The sequence below is a fragment of the Mirounga leonina genome, unplaced genomic scaffold, assembly GCF_011800145.1.
Source record: "Mirounga leonina isolate KUSES-001 unplaced genomic scaffold, KU_Mleo_1.0 Mir_174, whole genome shotgun sequence".
Taxonomy (NCBI): Eukaryota; Metazoa; Chordata; class Mammalia; order Carnivora; family Phocidae; genus Mirounga; species Mirounga leonina.
The window spans coordinates 62,782,425-62,802,038 of NW_023270451.1; the positions used below are offsets into that span (position 1 = coordinate 62,782,425).

Consider the following 19,614-nt stretch of genomic DNA (forward strand, 5'->3'; position numbering starts at 1 on the left):
GCAGCTATTCGAGTGTTCACTTTGAACAATGACTTTGCCGCTGGCCAAACCTGACTCTCAATCAGTTTCTATGAGCACAAATTCTGGAGCTGACGGTTACATCTCCAGCTATAACTCAGATAATACACACTCACAAGTGGTGATGAGATTCACATTCTCGCCAGGGCACCATTCTGCCGACGGCAGCAGCAGACACAGCAGGGGGACAGTGCCCTCCCTAGAAAAATGACTCCTTCACCTTTCAGTAATGCAGCCTGCAGGTCCGAACCTACAAGCTGCATGCCAACAGAATGAGAGCTCTCTTTAAAAATCCTAATAAAAACTACCCAGTTCTTCCCAATGGGTCCTTCTCATGGAATCTCCATACACATCCATCTTGATTTTGAAGTGTGTGCATTCAATTTGTCTTCCCATTACATTTGGAATTGAAAGGAAGATTCAATTGTACTTACAACTTCAAAAAGTTGCCAGAGTACTGGCACGTTTATCTCAATACATTCGGCGTGGGATTCTCTGTATGAGTGCACGTATGTACCTATATTTGTGCAAAATTATAATGCTTAAATTTAACTTCAGATTTTAAGATGATAACTCAGGTGGAATAGATCTGAATTCATTACAGTCTGGTAGTGTTTTTTCTAAATTTCAATTATGGAGCATATGGGTTTACATTTAAATTTTAATTATGGGTTTAAATTTTGCCTTTTAAAACGTTATACTTGGGGTGCCTGGGTGGCTCAGTTGGTTAAGCATCCAACTCTTGGTTTCAGCTCAGATCATGATCTGAGAGTCATGAGTGGTTAGAGGGGAGTCTGCTTGAGATTCTCTTCCTCTATCCCTCCCCCGCTCGCTCACTTGTGCACTCTCTCAAATAAATAAAAATCTTAAAAAATGTTGAATTTGTTTTTGTTACTGACAGAACTTTCTAGCTCCCTAAAGACATGGTTAATGTTCCTCAAAGATATACCAGTTAATGATCTCAAAGTACTCTAATTCTTTCTTTCATTTCTAAATTCTTTTATAGGGTGATCATCAAAGTATACATGTTTGTCCTGTAATTTCTGATTCTTGTGATCATATGCTAGAAAATGAGGTAAGGAGTAAAGGATTACCTCAAATCTCACTTGGCCAAAACCATGAGGTGATCATCTGATCTCTCAAGACTAATCTAATAAAGTCAATTTTCATATATACAATCAACATAGTTGAAACTCTCTTAGCCTGTCACTTAACCAGACCTCTAGATTAATGAACACTGAATCATTCTTTAAAACATAATAGAAATGATCCAGCAATTATACTCTTTGGTATTGACCCAAAGGAGTTGAAAACTTATGTCTACACAAAAACTTGCCCAGGAGTGTTTATAGCAACTTTATACATAATTGCCAAAACTCAGAAGCAACCAAGATGCCCTTCAATAAGTGAATGAATAAACTGTGATTCACTCAGACAATGGAATATAGAATATTATTCAGTACTAAAAAGAAATGAGCTATCAAGCTATGAAAAGACATGGAGGAAACTTACAAGCATATTACTAAGTGAAAGAAACCAATCTGAAAAGGCCATGTGCTATATGATTCCAATTATAGAACATCCTGGAAAAGGGGAAACTATGGAGACAGTAAAAAGATCAATGGTTGTCACAGAGGAGAGAAGGGCCGAATAGAGAAGGAACAGGATTTTCAGGGCAGTGAAAATACTCTGTATGACATTTCAACGATGGATATATGTCATTATACATTTGTCCGAACACATATAATATACAACACTAAGAGTGAACCCTAACGTAAACAATGCACATTGGATGACTATGATGTGCCAATGTTGGTTCGTCCTTGGTAACAAATGTATCAAGTGATGTTGATGATAGGGGACACCATGGCATGTGTGGGGGTAGGGGGTATATGGAAAATCTCTGTACCTTCCTCTCAGTTTTGTTGTGAACCTAAAACAGCTTTAAAAAGATAAAGTCTTTATTTAAAAAAAGGAAAAATAAAAAAATGTAATGACTAATAGGTAAAACTCTGTGCTTATTTAGAGTCAGCTAGGTTTGTTTGTGCCAATAACACCTGCTATTAAAAATATGGAATTAAAAAAGAGTTTGCATAGTAATGCATGAAGTAGGACTATGAAAAAGAAGCTGCTGTTTCTATGAAAAATCACTTGAGTGATTTAGAAAGATGTGATGAAGTTGCTAATACAAACTCGTCAAAATAGATGTAAGACAGCTATCAACAGGAATAAAATAAAAGTGCTTAGTAAATGCATTTAAGTTCTTGTAACAACATAAAGAAATTAAATGTGGAAACCAAAGAAGAGGTCATATGGGTATGGTTTTCGGAGCACAGATCACCCAGACCTCCAAACAGGAGACCCTTACTCAAAGCAAATGCTTGGGCTTTGTATCAAGACTGCCCAACGTATGTGTGTACAAGTATGTGTATCTTTTGTTAAATTAGTTGACCAAATAATGGTTTCAATCACAAGGCTACATTTTAACCAAATAGGCTGGCTGTTTGCCACGCAGATAAAACTACCTTTGACCGAATTTTTATACTTTTCATGAAGTTACCATGCCACTGTGGCACATCCAACAATAGACAGATAACCTTACATCTGGAAATGACAGTTTTCCTTCCTTAGCATTTCGCCATGTTATTCTGATACAGTCCATTTAAGGTTTGCTTAATGTGTGGGCAGGAATCGACAAGATTTTCTTTTCATATATATCCACTGGGGATAAAATAGCTTGGATTCATCACAGAATGGAATGACTACTACTTAGAAAGTTATTCCTTAATGTAAATTTAGTTTGATGAGTATATTCTATGAGCAAAGGTTATCTATGATTAAAAAACAAACAAAACAGAGAATGAATATCCCAGTAATCTGCCTATATTCAGAATCCGATTGCAAACAAATCTACCAGTCCAGGTAATTTACTGATATAATTATGTGAATAGATGATAAAAATGGAATATTTGTATAAAAATGGGAGCTTCTTAGTACTATGGTTTATCTAGAAAATATCAGAATGATGCAGTTTTCCCCAAGGTATGGTCCTGTCTTCCTGAAGGATTTAAGATCTTTTCAGGGAATCTGTGAGGTCAAAACTATTTTTGTAATAATATTCAGACATCATCTGTCTTTTTCACAGCTACTTTCTCATGTGTGTACGGTGGAATTTTCCAAAGGCTAAATTTCATCTGATATTGCAACACACTGAATGTAGAAGCGGATATGAAAATACAGCCGCATTCTATTAAGCGACACGTTAAAGAGATGGGCAAGAGTGTAAAATAATGCCGCTCATTTCCCTAAATTGTTTGATTCAGAAAAGTTATTTTACATAAAAAGGTTACTTGTGTTAGCATGTGAAAAAATTTACTACTTTTATTTTGAAATGAAATATTTGTGTTTTTGTTTTTTGTTTTTTGTTTTTTTAGTTTTCATTTCTAACACAGTGAATATCAATAGATCTAACCCAGTAAACAAAAGCTTGAGAACTGTTAGATTGATTGTGTAACAGGAAAATAATTTACTAACCTGAACAAGAACAAAGTAACGTTTTTTCCATCTTTTCCAAACCTTCTGTCCTAGGGCATACAGATATCTGGTAAGAAAAACAAGCAAAGAATATTTTAGATGAATAACGTTGTGGCTCTGTGTAATCATATTTCTTCCATAGGTATTTTTTTCTTGAGACCAGCCTGTTAAAGGCAAAGTTTAGTTCATTTGAAAGCTGAGACAACATGTAGCTTCTGTGTTATAAAATGACTGAGCTTATTCTAGGTTCTTGAAAGGGAATTGATTTATGTGGCTTATCAATATGTCAGTTCTTACTACAAATTGAGCGAAGTTGGAGCTAGAAAGGATAATCAGAGAACCAGTGGGAATTTTATTCTTACACACACTTCTTAGGAGAGACAAAGGCTACAAACTGGGGATAGAGGACTCAGCTCTCAGATGACCAGGGCTGAGGAGTGTGGCCTAAGGAGGAGGTAGCTGTAGAGTCAAGAACCCAGAGCAAACGGTCACTGTCCAGCTGGGTGACCCCAAGTTATGCTGGCACCAATCTTGGTTTCTGTTTCTTCAACTATAAATGGCAGGACTGGGTTTCCTGATTTCTAAGGTCTCTGTCAACCTCATAATTTGGTGGTTTAGCTGATTTATGGAAGTATCTTGCTGCAAATTTCCCTAACTATGAAATTCAGGCAATAATATATGTGAAGAGAATATGGCATAATTCAACATAGTTATTACCCCCAGGGCTTTTAACTTTGCATTGCTAATAGTAATATGAATGGAAATGAATAAAGTAGTCAATCATCTGAGAATAAAACTTTTGTTCTTACTGAATATACAGATGTAGGCATATACATCAAGGAGGAAGAAGATGATATTAAAAATTAATGAAGTGAAGCATATGCTGGAGAGCTATTTTGAAATTATACCACAGAAACGTATACACACCTCCTACAAAAGTGGAAAACATTGTTAGAAGTTTGAAATATGACAAATACAGGCCTGGTTTTTAAATTAAAGATTTTTCAATATTTTATCACTGTCCTTTTCTTCTGAAGTGAAGATTCATCTCTGTAAAGGTTACTCAAACTAAATTTATACACAATTCTGAGTATTAAACTATGGTTATTCATTTATTTGGGGGCTTAAAGTCTTGAGACTTTCACAATTTTTATTTTTTTAATTTTATTTGTTTTTAAATATTTATTTATTTAGGGAGAGCATGTGAGCAGGGGAAGGGGCAGAGAGAGAGGGAAAGGAAGAGCCCACATGGAGCTCCATCTCACAACCCAGAGATCATGACCTGAGCCTAAACCCAGAGTCAGAGGCTCAAATGACTGAGCTACCCAGGCGCCCCAGAGACTTTCACAATTTTTAAAACTAAAATCTTAGCTTGACTTTTTCATTGCTGTCTAATTAAAATAATTCTCTTTTGCAAAAGCAAAGCAAACGTTCTTGCCTCCTTTTAAAAAAGAAATGCAAGATGTTGGCTAAGGTATGCTGAAATTAATGGGCACTCTTTAAAAGTTTTTTTTAACATCCCTTCCCCCATTTGTCCCACCCCAAGCTCTCCCTCCTCTGGCAACTACCAATCTGTTCTCTGTATCTATGAGCTTGATTTCTTGGGTTCTAAATTTTCAGAATCGAGAAAACAAACGTGCAGTTACTAAGAGTCAAAATAAAAACTAGGCTTTTGCATTGGCAATCATCATCCACACTGCCCAAATCAATTATGTACTTTGTTTCAGACACATCAGCTAGCTAGGTGAACTTCTACTTGGCTCGCACAATACCCTTGACACCACGTTGCCTGTGCTCCTGGATATAATGTGAATTCATTTGGCGACTGACAGAGACATCCGCTGCTACCGTTCTCACCTGTTCACTATCTCCTCCTGAGGTCCCTTTAAAACCCTTTGCCCCACCTTTGCTCCAGCCTCTAATTTCTCTTCTGTGGTTTTGGTGGTAGGTGTTTTGCTGCTCTCTTTATTTCCTATGTAATTTCCCTCTCCTGAAATGCACACACCCAAACTCCTATTACAGGGTTAACAGCAATGACCCCAGGAGCTAGATACCAGAGACACAACAGATGCGCTGTATAAAAGTGCACTCGCAACATCTGCACCAAACAGCTGCCTGGGAGCCACAGAAGACATTTGGAATCACCTTTGCCCATGACCACTGCCTGCTTCTGAGCTCCTTCACGGGTCTCACTTAGCACGCTGCTGGGCAACTGGGTCATATATAAGTGAAAGTGAATAGTGATACACAAACCATCCACACCATCGGCAAGTGTAAGTCTTGCTGAGAGTGAAGGTCCTACACGAGGAATACTACTACCTGCTGCAACATCATTCAAAATCATGGATCGACGAACTGAGAACGACAATGCAGGATTTCTCTGAAAACAGCAGTGGGTGCACACATACATGGGTATACTGGAGGTTGGGAGAGGATATAAGAAATTGAATAAAAGACAATTTGAGACTGGAACCAAGGTAAGCATTCGAATGTTGGGCTGTGAGATATTTTGGGGTGTTACACTCTAAGAAGAAATTCAATCAAACATATATGGAAGTCACAAATGGACAAATGTATCTAGGAAGCAGCTGGGCAGGAGAGTTATATTCTCTGCCTAAGAAAAAAAAATTACATTCAACAAAAGATTGACTGCATAAAGGAAATGTTATAAATGCTATGTAGCAAAAATGAACAGTTTCTGCCTTCCAGTTTTCACATTAACCAGACTAAAATTTTATGAAATAAAATGGACAGGAATACATCAGAAAAGATAGCTATACTGAATAAGAACACACTGAACTTAATTTCAACAAATTTGAGGGTTTTTTTCACTCAAAGAATGATTTCTGGCAATAGGTTTCTAGCATCACTGTCTAGCTGCTTTTTCACTGGTATAAAATTAGATTCTGGGCATAAGAGATACTTAAAATTGAGGGAAGAATGAAGAACAAGATGTTCATCAATACTGTTTAAAATCAAAAACTCAAAACCGTCTAAGGATCAAACGGTAAGGAATGAGTAAAAGTTGCCACTAAAAGTGATGTCAAAAAAGAATGATGTGGAAAAATTATTATAATGCTAGATTAAAAAAAAAAAAGCAGTCACATGAGCTCATAGTATATGCATGGGAAGAAAATCCAGAAAGATACATCAAAATATTAAGCCTGCAGTTAATACTGGGCTGTTGAGATTAAAGACGAATTTCATAATGTTTTTTTCTTTTCTTTTTTAATAATCTCTATACCCAACGTGGGGCTCGAACTCACAACCTCAAGATCAAGAGTTGCATGTTCTACTGAACCAGCCAGGTGCTTCTTCATATTGCTCTTTATGCCTTTACATTTTCACAGTTTCTACGCTAAGCATGTCTTCCATTTTTTTTTAAAGTAAGGCTTATTGGTATAGTTTACATAAAGTAAGAATCCTCCATTTTAGGTATATAATTTGGTGAGTGTTGACATAGCAATGTAACCACCAACACAATGGACTTACTGAACATCTGCATCCCTCCAAAGGTTCCTTCAGGTCCTTTTATGATCAATCTCCTCCTCATATCCCCCAGCTCTGCAATAGCTCTTCTGATTTCTGACTTTACAGGTGTTTTTCAGAATGCCATAAAGATGGAAAAATATAATATGGAGCCTTTTTGTGTTTGGCTTCTTTCACTTAGTAAAAGGCTTTTGAGATTCACCCCTGTTGTTGCCTGTATCAGGAGTTCATTCCTTTCCATTACTGAATATTATATTTTATTGTATGAAGTCGCTTCAATGTGTTTATCCATTTACCAGTTGGTGGACATCTGGATTGCTTTCACTTTTCTAGCAATCAAACAAAACTGCTATAAACATGCATGTACAGGTCTTTGTGTGGGCCTGTGTTTTCCCTCCTCTCAGGTAAATATCTAGGAGCGGATTACTGAATTATATTTAAAGTGTATGCTTAACTTTATATGAAACTGCCAAACTGGTTTTCCACAGTGGCTGTACAATTTTGTATTACCACTGACAATGTTTGAGATTATGTCTTATCTTCATTATCAGAAAAAAAATATTATGAAGGATTTGGGGAATATAATCATTATAGAGCCATAAATCATATTTCCAGTATGACAAAGTCAAATACAGTGACAAATATCCTTATCTTTGGTCTCCAGGCATCACGAGTACAGTGGAGAACTCCTATAAGCTTTAATGGTGAGATGGTTTACCAGGTTTCAAGGCTATTCCCAAGTTTGTCATTTGGTGGTCTTAGCTATAGGAGAGTTGAATTGTGGAGAGAGTAGGGAAAAAGCCAAAATCATTTGAATAATCAAATAGTCATAATCACATAATTTCTTAGAAACATCTATAAAAATCAAAATGCATTCTCTCCTTCCTTTTTTTTTTTTTTTAAATGTTGAGTGTTAGGTTACAAATTCTCTTTTATGGATAAAAATCTAGTAAGATTTTTTTTTATTTCAGAAAAATATACTAAAGTTACATTTAACACATTATGCTCTACTAGGCAGTAAGATTTAGTTCATTACACTTACATGGTGATATTTGAGTATTCTTAATTCCTGAAAATTGAGTTATTCTATATAGAGACTATATCTGTAACAAATTTTTGAAGAATTTGTATGCATAAACCAATTTGATTTAAAATAGTTATAAAATATAATTTGATCTTTCTTTAATGATTTAGAAAGGACCCTACAGCATCTTGGGGTCATTATTATGAACATCAATTATAACTGTATGATTCTGTAAAGGAGAAGGTATGGTTGATAGAGCTAAATATAGCAACAGTATTAATTAAACAGATCTTTGAAAGTTATTTACCTGTCATCCATTTCTGTTTCATAAAAACAGAGTTTTAAAAATCTATTAATATTTTCCTTTCTGAATTCTGAACAAATTGCTTTTTTATTGCTTTATGAAATCTGATTCTACCAAATAAAGGTGTAAAAAGATCTTCTAGGAAGTGTATTTGTCATTCTGGACAGAGACTACCTTGGTTAGTGTTTTACAGGTCTGTGAGTGGGTCTGCACAGCAGCTGTATTCTCCCTGAATATTTTCTAACCTGCTGAGTCATTATTAGCTTCCTCTCGGTCGATTGTATGATTAACTCAAATAAAAAAGACAGGTTTTTTTTTTAAGGTATGTAAATCAGACCTGCCAAATACCAGCCAAACCAGGAACATACAGTTACCTGGGCTTTATGTGACAATTTATAATGTTATCCAGTAAAATAAATATTTATCATACAGCATAATAGCAACATTCTCTAATGCATACTGCTAGTTTTTTTTCACCTTATTTTGAAGAGGTTTTAAAGAGGAAAGCCAGTTTTTTGTTTTTTGTTGCTTTTTTCATGAGGCTTTCAACATTAACTCATTTTCATCAAACTATAGAATTTGGTTTAAAAAAAAAGCATTTTTATTCACCCTTGTTAGATTATTTCAGCTAAGTAACAAATGGATGGAAAATGAGGGAACACATATCAGCAATTTTCATAGTCCTACTACATTCTCCAGGCCTCAGAGTATGGCCCTAGGGAAAAAAAAATCCCTAATCAAAATTAAATTTGATCCAGGAATTATTTGAATGGGAATAAGAGAGATAATCTATTGTATATAACATACTTGAAAAGCACATATTTCCAATCCTAATTTGTACGAAGTATATAACATTTTTTTCCACTGAAATATTGTCAATGCAGCACAATACTCATGTAACTAGAGTATTTTGGATTACTTAAAAGTAACTGCTCAGATACTATTTAATAGTGTTTGCTTTCATCAATACATCCAACTTAAGGTATTAAGAAGTTGTTCCCTTTGAACAAAAAATTGCCTGCTTAACTTTAAAATCTTCTCTTCTTACACGGGATTAGGTAACAAAGAAATTAGCAGCACTGACACAAAGCTTGGATTTAACACATAAGACTTAAAGCCTTGAAGCATTTGGTTTTATAAATCAGTATAAACACAGCAATAATCTTAAAGAATTAATCCCTCTTCTAGGGCTGCTTCTAATGGGGAGTAGTATTTGCTCCAAAGAGATACAGTAATCGTTGCTAGAAAACAAGGCACAAAACCAACTAAAAGTGTATCAATGTTTCATTTGCCTATGACTATTTTTTTCTTTTTTGGTGTTACTATTTTTGGGTCATGCTCTATCCTCAAATATAGAAGATATGCCACCCTGAATTTTAAGATTTTTGATTGCATATTAAAATAGGATGTGGATGCTGTTAGGAAAAATGTCAAGTGAAGAGAAGAAAGAAGAGAAAATTAAAGAACTTTGGTAAGGCCAAACCTCAAGTTACTATCAACAAGGCAAACAAAGCATTATTTTTCATCTTCTCTATCACTAGCTATATATAGTCAGGAGAGAATCTCAACACTAAAAATGGTACAATCTTTATGATATCACTATGACGCTTTAAAGAGTTATGTGTTAATAACTCATGCTGCTTCTAAAAGTTTTCATTTGTGGACAAACAAGAGCAGAGCCTTTATGAAATCCGTTAGAATGTTCTGTGACAACAGGAATAGGACACTTTTCTTTAGATATGTGTTGCTCATTAATAGTATGTGTTATTACCAATAAAAGGGTCTCAACAACAGATTCAGAAAAATGGAGTTTGGTAAAAACAAGCTTCAAGCAAACAAAAATCAGTAATATTACTATGCTTATTTTTCTTGAATTTTCAGAGAGAGATTCAAATTTCATCACATGTTCACACTGCAATGTGTGTGAAATAAAATTATTTTAAATGCTTGTTTTTACACAGTGCCCCCTTGAATGTTTTTTTAAAAGTAGATTCACATATATCATTCTGTGATTTGTCTTCCTTTAAGCCAAAAACCCTCCGAAATTAGTTTTAATAATAAGTTAAACCATTTTTCTGTAAATGGTATATATTCTCTGCTAATATATATAAGCACAAAAGTTGATGAAATTTCAAGAACTCGTTTTCTGGTTAGTTTTTAAAATTGAGATTTAATTCAACTTTGTAACACAATATGTCTGAGCTCCAATATATCCTACACTATTCTAGTAAATAAACAGCTAATATTCTCTATGCCATATTTGAAATGGAAAATGGGAACATGAAGTAACTAATTACAACTATCCAAATATTTTAAAAGCACTTTATAAAACCTAACTTAAAGATTGTTCAAAGAATACTTCAACATAAAAAAATTCTCCAAACATATTACTAAATATTGTAGTTAAGTTTCAATTAGAGTGGTGGCATACAGTTCTAATAGAAAGGAGAATATGACAATTTATTTGCACTGAGTCCATGCTGTGGGAGTTCATGGTTTCACTTTATGATGAAAAATCATTACTAATGAATATTTGAAAAACATAATTGTATACAGAATATGGGAATTATTCAGTGCTTGGAAAAAAGGACTATGACTTTTGTTGGATCGCTTGAGTCTAGCTTTTAATTCAAAGAAATGGAACAATCAATCTACATGTTGAATGATAAAGTCTTCCTTATACAAGGCTTCATTTTTCAAGGAAAAATACAGAAAGGAAAAAAATCAATATATAGAGTCATTTAGTTCTGGGAAGGGCTTTCTTAAAGAGAAACCTCAGTCAAGGTTGAAAGAGCAATTAATGCAGGCTCAAAAATCTGGGCCATTCTGATAGAGTTCGGTTAACATGTGGCAGAAGTAATCATCCACTTGTGAAAATGATTTTCGGTTCATTCTCAAACACCTTTCAGACACTCATGATCCCATTTAACTGACAACAATACAGGCTATCTGAGGGCACCATTGCATCTGATGTGAAAACCAATAGGGACCAAATGCCCTCAGGCACTTTCAGTCAGCCTGCACGTTCTCTGCTGCCTGCATAAAAGGCATCTTCCTTTCACTGCATTCTTTCTTTTATTTAACCCCACAAGATAAGCCTTTTTTTGGGGGGGTTCATTTTTCAGCTAAGGACGACAGAAAGAAACTGATTCAAGACAACAGTGTGACCTGGGCGTTAAGAAACCTAGAAATAAATACTTTCCAATGGCTTTTATACTTCCTGAATTCTTGTGAGAAAGAGTACGTGAGGTGGGGAGGCAAGGAAAGCATCACCACCAAACAAAATTTCTTAACATTTTGAGAGAAATTATGAATGAAGAAAAATCCGAGACTCTTACAGTTGAACAACAATTTGAAATGGGGGTGCTGTATAAACAGACTTACAAAAGCAAACTTGAGTAAGATGTAGAGTTCTTCACTCATTTTCTGGATCACAGTTTACAGAATTTCGGTGACATAAAAAGGGTCTCCCCTCTTTTTCCTCAGAAGTCCCATCTTCTGGTAGTTTACGCTCAGCTAAATCTGAGTGAAATCTCAGCCCACATCAGCATTATCAGAATAAGTAGAACAGTCAGAGGTGCCAAAGCTGTCTTCGAAAAACTGGCTTGCCATCGCACAGTCTAGGATGTGAACAGAGGCACACTGACAAGATGGGAAGACTCTAGTGCTCGCTTCGGCAGCACATATACTAAAAATGGGAAGACTCTAGTACCCCAACCTCAGCTGAGACACTAAGAAGTATGAGCGGCCGTTCCTAAAGGAGGTCTAAAATAAAGGGCAATGCGCTGTCCCCTAGAAACAAAACTGAACTGGGGAAATTATAGAAGTAGTCTATGAATAGTACTTTTAAACAAAGACACACAAGCCAAACAATCTATGTCAAACTGTACCGAGAAATCTATTAGAAAGGCAGTTTTTCCTGTATCTATCTTTGAGAACTGATCAGCAGCATTCTTTTATATCTCAACAGAAAACATGCCCTAAAACAGTTCTTTAATGGTTCATGGTCTCACCAACACTGATATTTATAAACTTATACAAATATGTTAGAGTCTCATTCTCAGAAACTCTAACACAGAGGGCAGATTTTGTAGGCCTGGTTTCATGTTTTTCCTGCTTAAATGTCCTTGAAAATAAGTAATGCTTTTCTACATGCGCAGAAGCTTTACTGCTTTGTTAAAAGTTAAAGAAAATTAGCTTTCCAAGCGGATTATAAACTGTCTTGGAAGGGGATGAGTGAAAATATATCCAAACAACGTACTGAGCAACCCACTCCAACCAGGCTAACTTGCATCTATGCTTCCTTCCCCTGTGAGGAGGGTCCAGGCTGTGAAGAGGTGACTCTCTGGGTGTCAGGCTAGGGACACAGTCCCAAAAGACACTCCGCACTTGGTGAAGAAGCTCGGGCACCTACCGATTAAAATGAAATAATTCACTTAGACAATCCTAGATATTTTTGTGAGATAATCCATTAAACTCTCCTCTTTTTAAAAATGCAAATGGTTTGGTAATAATAAAACAAAAGTTTTAGCAAGGGGTTTTTATGTATCAAATTGTATCTTCTTAAAAAGATTTTATTTATTTATTTATTTGAGAGACAGACAGAGAACATGAGCCGGGGGAAGGGCAGAGAGAGGGAGAAGCACACTCCCCGCTGAGCAAGGAGCCCGATGAGGGGCTCCATCCCAAGACCCTGAGATCACGACCTGAGCCAAAGGCAGACGCTTAACCGATTGAGCCACCCAGGGGCCCTGTATCAAACTGTATCTTACTGACTACTGGAAATACCTTCCCTTTTGGGGCACAAAATTCCCAAAGCAAATAATCACTTTTAAACATTATATACAATACAGGTAATCCTGAGTTAGCAGAAAATTTTAGGTCTCCGTTTTCTGCAAATGGAAAGACACCTGCTCTACCTCCTTCATATTTAGGATATATTCAAGATGAAATGTGTACAGAAAATGCCCATTTATAAACTACATACACTCTAAAAAGAAAATCATCGAGAAGGTAATTTGAGATTCAGTGTTTTCCACTGTGTGTCTTGGGACATCTGGATACCAAGTATTATGCAGAAAAAGAACAAATTTGGTGGGCAAATACATGTGAGAAATACTGAGCTAAACAAAGCTAAACATTCTGTATGAGGGGACGAGTAAGAGCTTATAGTAGATGTGGAAGACACACTAAGAAATGGGGAAAGGAGGGGAGAATAGTGGATGTAGCATCTCCAAAATTACAGAATCTTCTTCATAGAATATCTTGTAGGAGTAATATTCTCCAGCATGCACTCTGGGAAATTAGTTAGACTAGAATACTGATAATGAGTCTTTAGGCAATAAAATTATACAACTGAGTTTTTACATTCTGTTCAGAATTTATGAATATCCTAACCATAACTAAAATGTCTTCTTCACTTCTAACATCATCCTACTAGGAATCTATAAATATTTGTCTGGGGCAAAAAAAAGTTTTCTGTAATATTTGGATCATAATCTCCATGGATTATATTTGATTTCTGAACGATCTCTTGTTCTCTAATGTTACTCTCTGGTCTTGGTTAATGAGGACATTTCTGGAGGACTCTGAAATTTAGAAAACAAACTATATCCGTCTTTCAAGTATCTTATCCTCATGTGAGTCATTTACAAAGGCACTTGCATTCCTCCTGACACCCAGTATGTTTCACAGATCTGCTTCCCTAACAGCCTTGTCCTACCTACACTGTGTCACTTGAACTTCAATTTTATGCCTCGTGACCCATCTTATCTGTAGTCATGGAGGATTGTGTGGAGCTCTGGTTCAAGACTTGAGGGACTATCACGCCAGCCCTGATGCTGTACCTTGGCCTCAGTGTCATCCCCTGCCCTGAATGTTTGGATAAGCTACCTGATTCATAGGCCAAGGACCTGGCTTTGCTCTTGTTCTTGCTCATCTTTCTCTGATACCCTGCTCTTGAATTCTGGACACATGAGTTGGTCCTAGATCTTGGTAATGTCCCACATCTGTAAATACTGCCTGTGCTGAGATGCGTGGATACTTTCTTTGACGCCATGTACTCCTTTGCACAGATGCTCTGTTTTCCCTGCTCCTCTAATAGTTTGTGTGTTCTCTGTCTTATCCCATCAGTCCCATGCTTCTTGCAATTTCATTCATTTCCCACAATTTAAATTAATTTAGTTATTGAGTCTCACATTTCCAATTTCTTCTCATCGCTCAGATCAACTATCACCTTTCTCAGAGAAGCCCTCCCTGATATCCCTAATAAGGTCATATTCCTTTACTACATGTATTAGGCAAGATGTGGACACGTCTTCCATAGCCCTGCCACGGCCTATGGCAAGTCCTATTGAACTAGTCTGTTTCTAATACAAGACCGTAAGTCCTTGTAAGGGCAAGGGCCACATCCCTCATGACTCACCACTCCACCCCAGCACCATGCATCTATATAGCAGATAGTCCATAAACATTTTTGGAATGACTAAATGGCTGCTTCTAGGTCTGTCATTAGGAACAATTGTAATAAAAACAGAAGGAAAGTAAATCTTCAGCAAAAATTTATATAATATGTATTAAGGTAAAAGAAAAAGCCTTGGATAGATTTTGGATATTCCATAAAGTTGCTATGTTTACACTTATTTAATCATGAGTATTCAAACAGTTTTAGGAGAATGTTATTCTAGTATTTAACTTAATATGGAAGATCAAAACCCAAGGGGAGCAGGAATCAGCTGCTGTGAAAGCAGTCGCAGAATTTCAGGAGTCCAGTCCACCCACCACCCCATTATCCAAAAAAGGGACTCCTGAACTTTCTTTTTTTAAGCCCCAACACGGGGCTTGAACTCACAACCTTGAGATCAAGAGTCACAGGCTCTACCATCTGAGCCAGCCAGGTGCCCCTGAGACTCCTGAACATTAGGTGACACAGTGTGAACCAATGCTGGAAACGGCCCCAAGGCCACAGCATCATAGGGGCCTTTTAGTCAAAATGGAACAGACTACATTCTATGTCTACCGATCTCAAAACTCCCCCAGATTTCTAACTCTACCGATATTCTTTTTAAAAAAATTTGCTGATACAGGGACATTGTTGGAGTCTCTGAGAAGGCCCAATACTTTATAAAGTATTTTCCTCTTGTCTTGATTCTGAACAAGTTGGCTTCAGAGAACAGAGGTAACAAGAGGCAAAAACATCACCTAATTCAGTATTATCATCAGACATATTTTCTGATCTCCGGTCACAGACCTCGCTGAACAGGACAGGCCTGTCCGTGTGAAGATCCTGCCACTCACAGACCTATTCAGGGAGCAGCGGAGAATGGGTACTCCCTATGGTCAACTCGCCTTCAAGGGATGGAGTGGAAAGGGCTGATCTACGCATGCCCAGTTCCTCCCTTCCGGCTAGCCAATCAGAGAAGTCCGATGCAAGGGTGGGAAGAGGCCACGAGGATGACCTCACGGATGTCCCTCCGTGTGGAAGCAAGTATCCGGGGTGTGCAATAACTGCTTTTTCAAAACAGGGATGAAAAAGTGAAAATATCCAGAGAAGAGACAGAGACAGAGACAGGGAAGGAGAGGGTAAGAAGAGAAAGACAGAAACAAATGATATCTTTTAAGTCCCTTTAACTGCATGTGCCTGGTATGACTTTCCCTTTTTTCCCCATATAAAATAGGGACAGCAGTATCTGCCCTGAGTATCACAAACAGTGTCATTACAAAAACAGTGACATGATGCATATAAACGGGCCTTTGGGACTATAAAGCACGATGTCAATCAAGATACCATCATAAGAGCAGTAGTAGAACATACTGAAAAATTTCAATCTAACTTTTTTGAAGGACTTTCTAGAAAGTGTGGGGGAGTGACAATAAATTTTACAACTTTGTCCATTAAAAAAAAAAACTTTCAAAGAGTGGGGCAAAAATTTGTCTATTTTTCTAAAATCAAGTATAACTAGGATATTGCACAAGTTACCACAAAACTAGATCTTCTCATTCATCTGACAAAAGTATTATTTCTGTGGAGTACATATATGTTTCCCAGTTACTGAATTCCTTAGGTTCTCAAGAAGTTGCTACTTATCAACAAACAAATTCTAGAATACTGCGGGAAAACGTACTTTGACATACAGTTTCTTTCTCACCTATATCTATTTATTTGGGGGAAAATAACAAAATAAAGGGGACTATGTACAGTGAGGCTGGGATTCATTGGGCCAGGCCTGTAAAATGTTTCCCATCCTCCTTTAATTTGAAAGCTTAAGAATTCCATTTATTTATTTGCCTCTTAGACTATATTCACAGTACTTCTGCCTATGAATGTAGGATACAAAGAAAAATGAAATCGGAGCGCCTGGGTGGCTCAGATGGTTAAGCGTCTGCCTTGGGCTCGGGTCACGATCCCAGGGTCCTGGGATCGAGCCCCACATCGGGCTCCTGGCTCAGCGAGGAGCCTGCTTCTCCCTCTCCCTCTGCCTCTCTCCCTGCTCATGCTTTCTCTCTCTCTGTATCTGTGTCTGAAATGAATAAATAAAATCTTAAAAAAAAAAAAAAGAAAAATGAAATCAAGATAGTTAATAGAAAAAAAAAAAACCTTTGACATTTACAAAACATATTCAGAATTTCAAGTTTCAGGCATTTTTGGTTAAAACTGACCTTAGTGATATCTCTGATCATTCACCTACTACAAAGCATTAAAGTTTTCCTACATTAATTTGATAAAATGTCTTGACAAGTTTGATATGTCCAAAAGAAACTACCACGTCACCTTCTTCTAACCTTTCTTCTTACATTTTTTAAAAAAGAAAATGTCCTGAAGGTTACTTAATACTCCTTAAATAGTGCCACCTTTATTACCAAGTAGGACAAAAATATTGTTCTGTTTTCAGGGAGTGCTTGCGCCATCTACTGGAAAAATATAGGACTACTCTGTCAAACAAAAACTGTAACACTTCCAAAGATACTTTCCTTTAAAATGCAACTTTGGAAAAAAATCTGGTCCTTTTCTTTCTTGCATTTTAAGGCATGTGTCAGTATAGGAAATCAAGGTTTCCCCCAAGGTTAATGTACATTATTTCAAATGTATTCAAATATACATTAGTTCAAATATCTCAATATTCCCTTCTTGATGGAATCGTTCAAGAGTTACACTTTCATAGGCCGAAGTGCATGTAAAATAGAAAAATACATATGGAGTAAAGGAGATAAATAACAATTTCACTATTTATTAAAAAATATACCAGCATCTAATTTTAAAACAAATATAAGCAGAGGCCCTGTGCCATTTAGCCATATACAGATAGGGATAAAGATTAGAATTCTGTTCCATGAATTTGTAGATTATCAAGATTACTTCACAGAAAAGAATTAATAAAGCCATTCCAAGGGTATTTGTTTTTTTTTTGAGAGACACAGAGAGAAAGCATGAGCAGGGGGAGGGGCAAAGGGAGAGAGACTCTCAAGCAGGTTCCACACTCATGCAGAGACTGATACCGTGAGACTGATGGACTAAAGCCACCCAAGCACCACACTCTCTGAATGTTTCTTGATACTTAGAATCCCAATAATAAAACACAGTGCAAAAAAAAAATTAGTACATAGAAGACATTGACTTCTACCTCCCCCCCCCCCATTCTTTTTATGTTGGCATCACCTAAACAGCAAAAGAACTGCAAAGAAATTTGAGATTTGTTCATTTTCAATTAAGGAGGCCTATTTTTTTCCTAGGGAAATAAAATGGGAAGCTTGTCTGAAGGTCCCTATCATAAATTATATCCTAGGGTCTGGGGTATGATTCAGTGGCTGGCACATATAGATCTGCTTTTAAATAGGATGTGCGGATTATTAGAAAGTTATAAATTACAATGTAATTGACAAGGATCCAAATAATTTTCAGTTTATCGAGGGCTTTTCCTGCCTGTCTCTGCTCCATGAGTAGAAGGAAACAGACAAGAAAATAAAACTTACTTCAGAGATTATAAGACCTATCTTAGAAATAGTGCTCTTTAGTGATACTTAATATTTATTTTGTATAGTTTAGGACACAAGACATGCTCCCCAGAAACATTAACATAAGGTAGAAGATATTATGAAAAGTGAAGAAAAGCTATCACAGGAATTCTTACAAGTCCGAGATTTCCAGACAGATGATCATGGGTGAATAAATGTTCCTCAATCATCAGACAAAACTAAAATGTATTTTGGAACTCTAAAAAGCAGTACAAAATTCTAGGAAATATGAAGGGAATTTCCAACAATAAAGTCTGAAATAAGGTTTCTGGTGAGACTTACTCTGCTAGCATTCAAGTTAATTACCCTTTCTATTCCATCTACAAGTAACAAAAAGTCAAAACAAATTTTGAGTAAAATGACAGACTATATATTACATTAGAATATATTCTGTCATAACATACATTCTAAACTAGTATTCTTCAAATAACTATTCTCAATTCATTTTATTGTTTCTTTGTACCAGGTTACATTTTATCTTGAGATTTACTGAATTGCTGGCATTGTGCTTTGCTCTTTACACACATTTTCTTAGTTAATATAACGGTCTTATAAGGCAGTTATAGTCATTGCTGTAAATTACAACAAACATAGTTTATAAACAACTTTTGCTACTTTTAATATTACAAAAACTATATTAAAGACTACCTTCAAGTATTACCTCACAATATATTCATTCAACATTTACCCTTTCTGACTTTGCCACAAGATTCATTTTATAATTATAGTTAACTGTGAAGGAACGGTCCCCAGCTGCTATATCCATAAAACAATTACGGTCATGAAAGATTTCACCTCTTACATATGGAGAATGTGGTCTTCATCTCAGATCAGTAAGATCAAGGCCATCCACCGTGTACTGGGCAAGAGGCATGCTGTCCTGGTTGCTGGCTTGGCTGTGAGTGAGAAAGTGCTTCCTTATGCAGGAAGCCATTCCCCGGTTGCAGGTGTTAAGATACGAGTCTTCATCTGGAGCAAAGACAAGAGCTAAACAGGAGGGGACCCTCAAAGGGTGCTGTCTAAGTCAGGTCAGCCTTCTGAGGAGAGCGCAGTTATCGGAGGACAGCACATGGACTGTCAGAAGCCACGAGAATGAAGGCAAGCCGTACAGGCACTTCTCATATTCTTTGTGACTATATCATTTGTTCTCCCTCAGCATAAAGACTTTTGGAAGTTCTACACTACTTTAACTGAACAAAGAGAAACCAGGAAGGAATGTCTACAATGGCAGAGA

General features: G+C 36.5%; 1 protein-coding gene across 11 annotated transcripts in view; it reads right to left on the minus strand.

Moving 5' to 3' along the window:
* Window positions 1–19,614, minus strand: part of CADPS2 (calcium dependent secretion activator 2) — a 516,958-nt gene that overhangs the window by 177,820 nt on the left and 319,524 nt on the right. For all 11 annotated transcript variants that reach the window (XR_004682085.1, XM_035021019.1, XM_035021016.1 and 8 more), the window contains one exon: window positions 3,553–3,619. Coding sequence is in view for 10 of the 11 variants with exons in the window: in XM_035021019.1 (XP_034876910.1) it covers window positions 3,553–3,619 (67 nt within the window). In the remaining variant the exon portion in view is untranslated. The remainder of the gene's footprint in view (window positions 1–3,552; window positions 3,620–19,614) is intronic.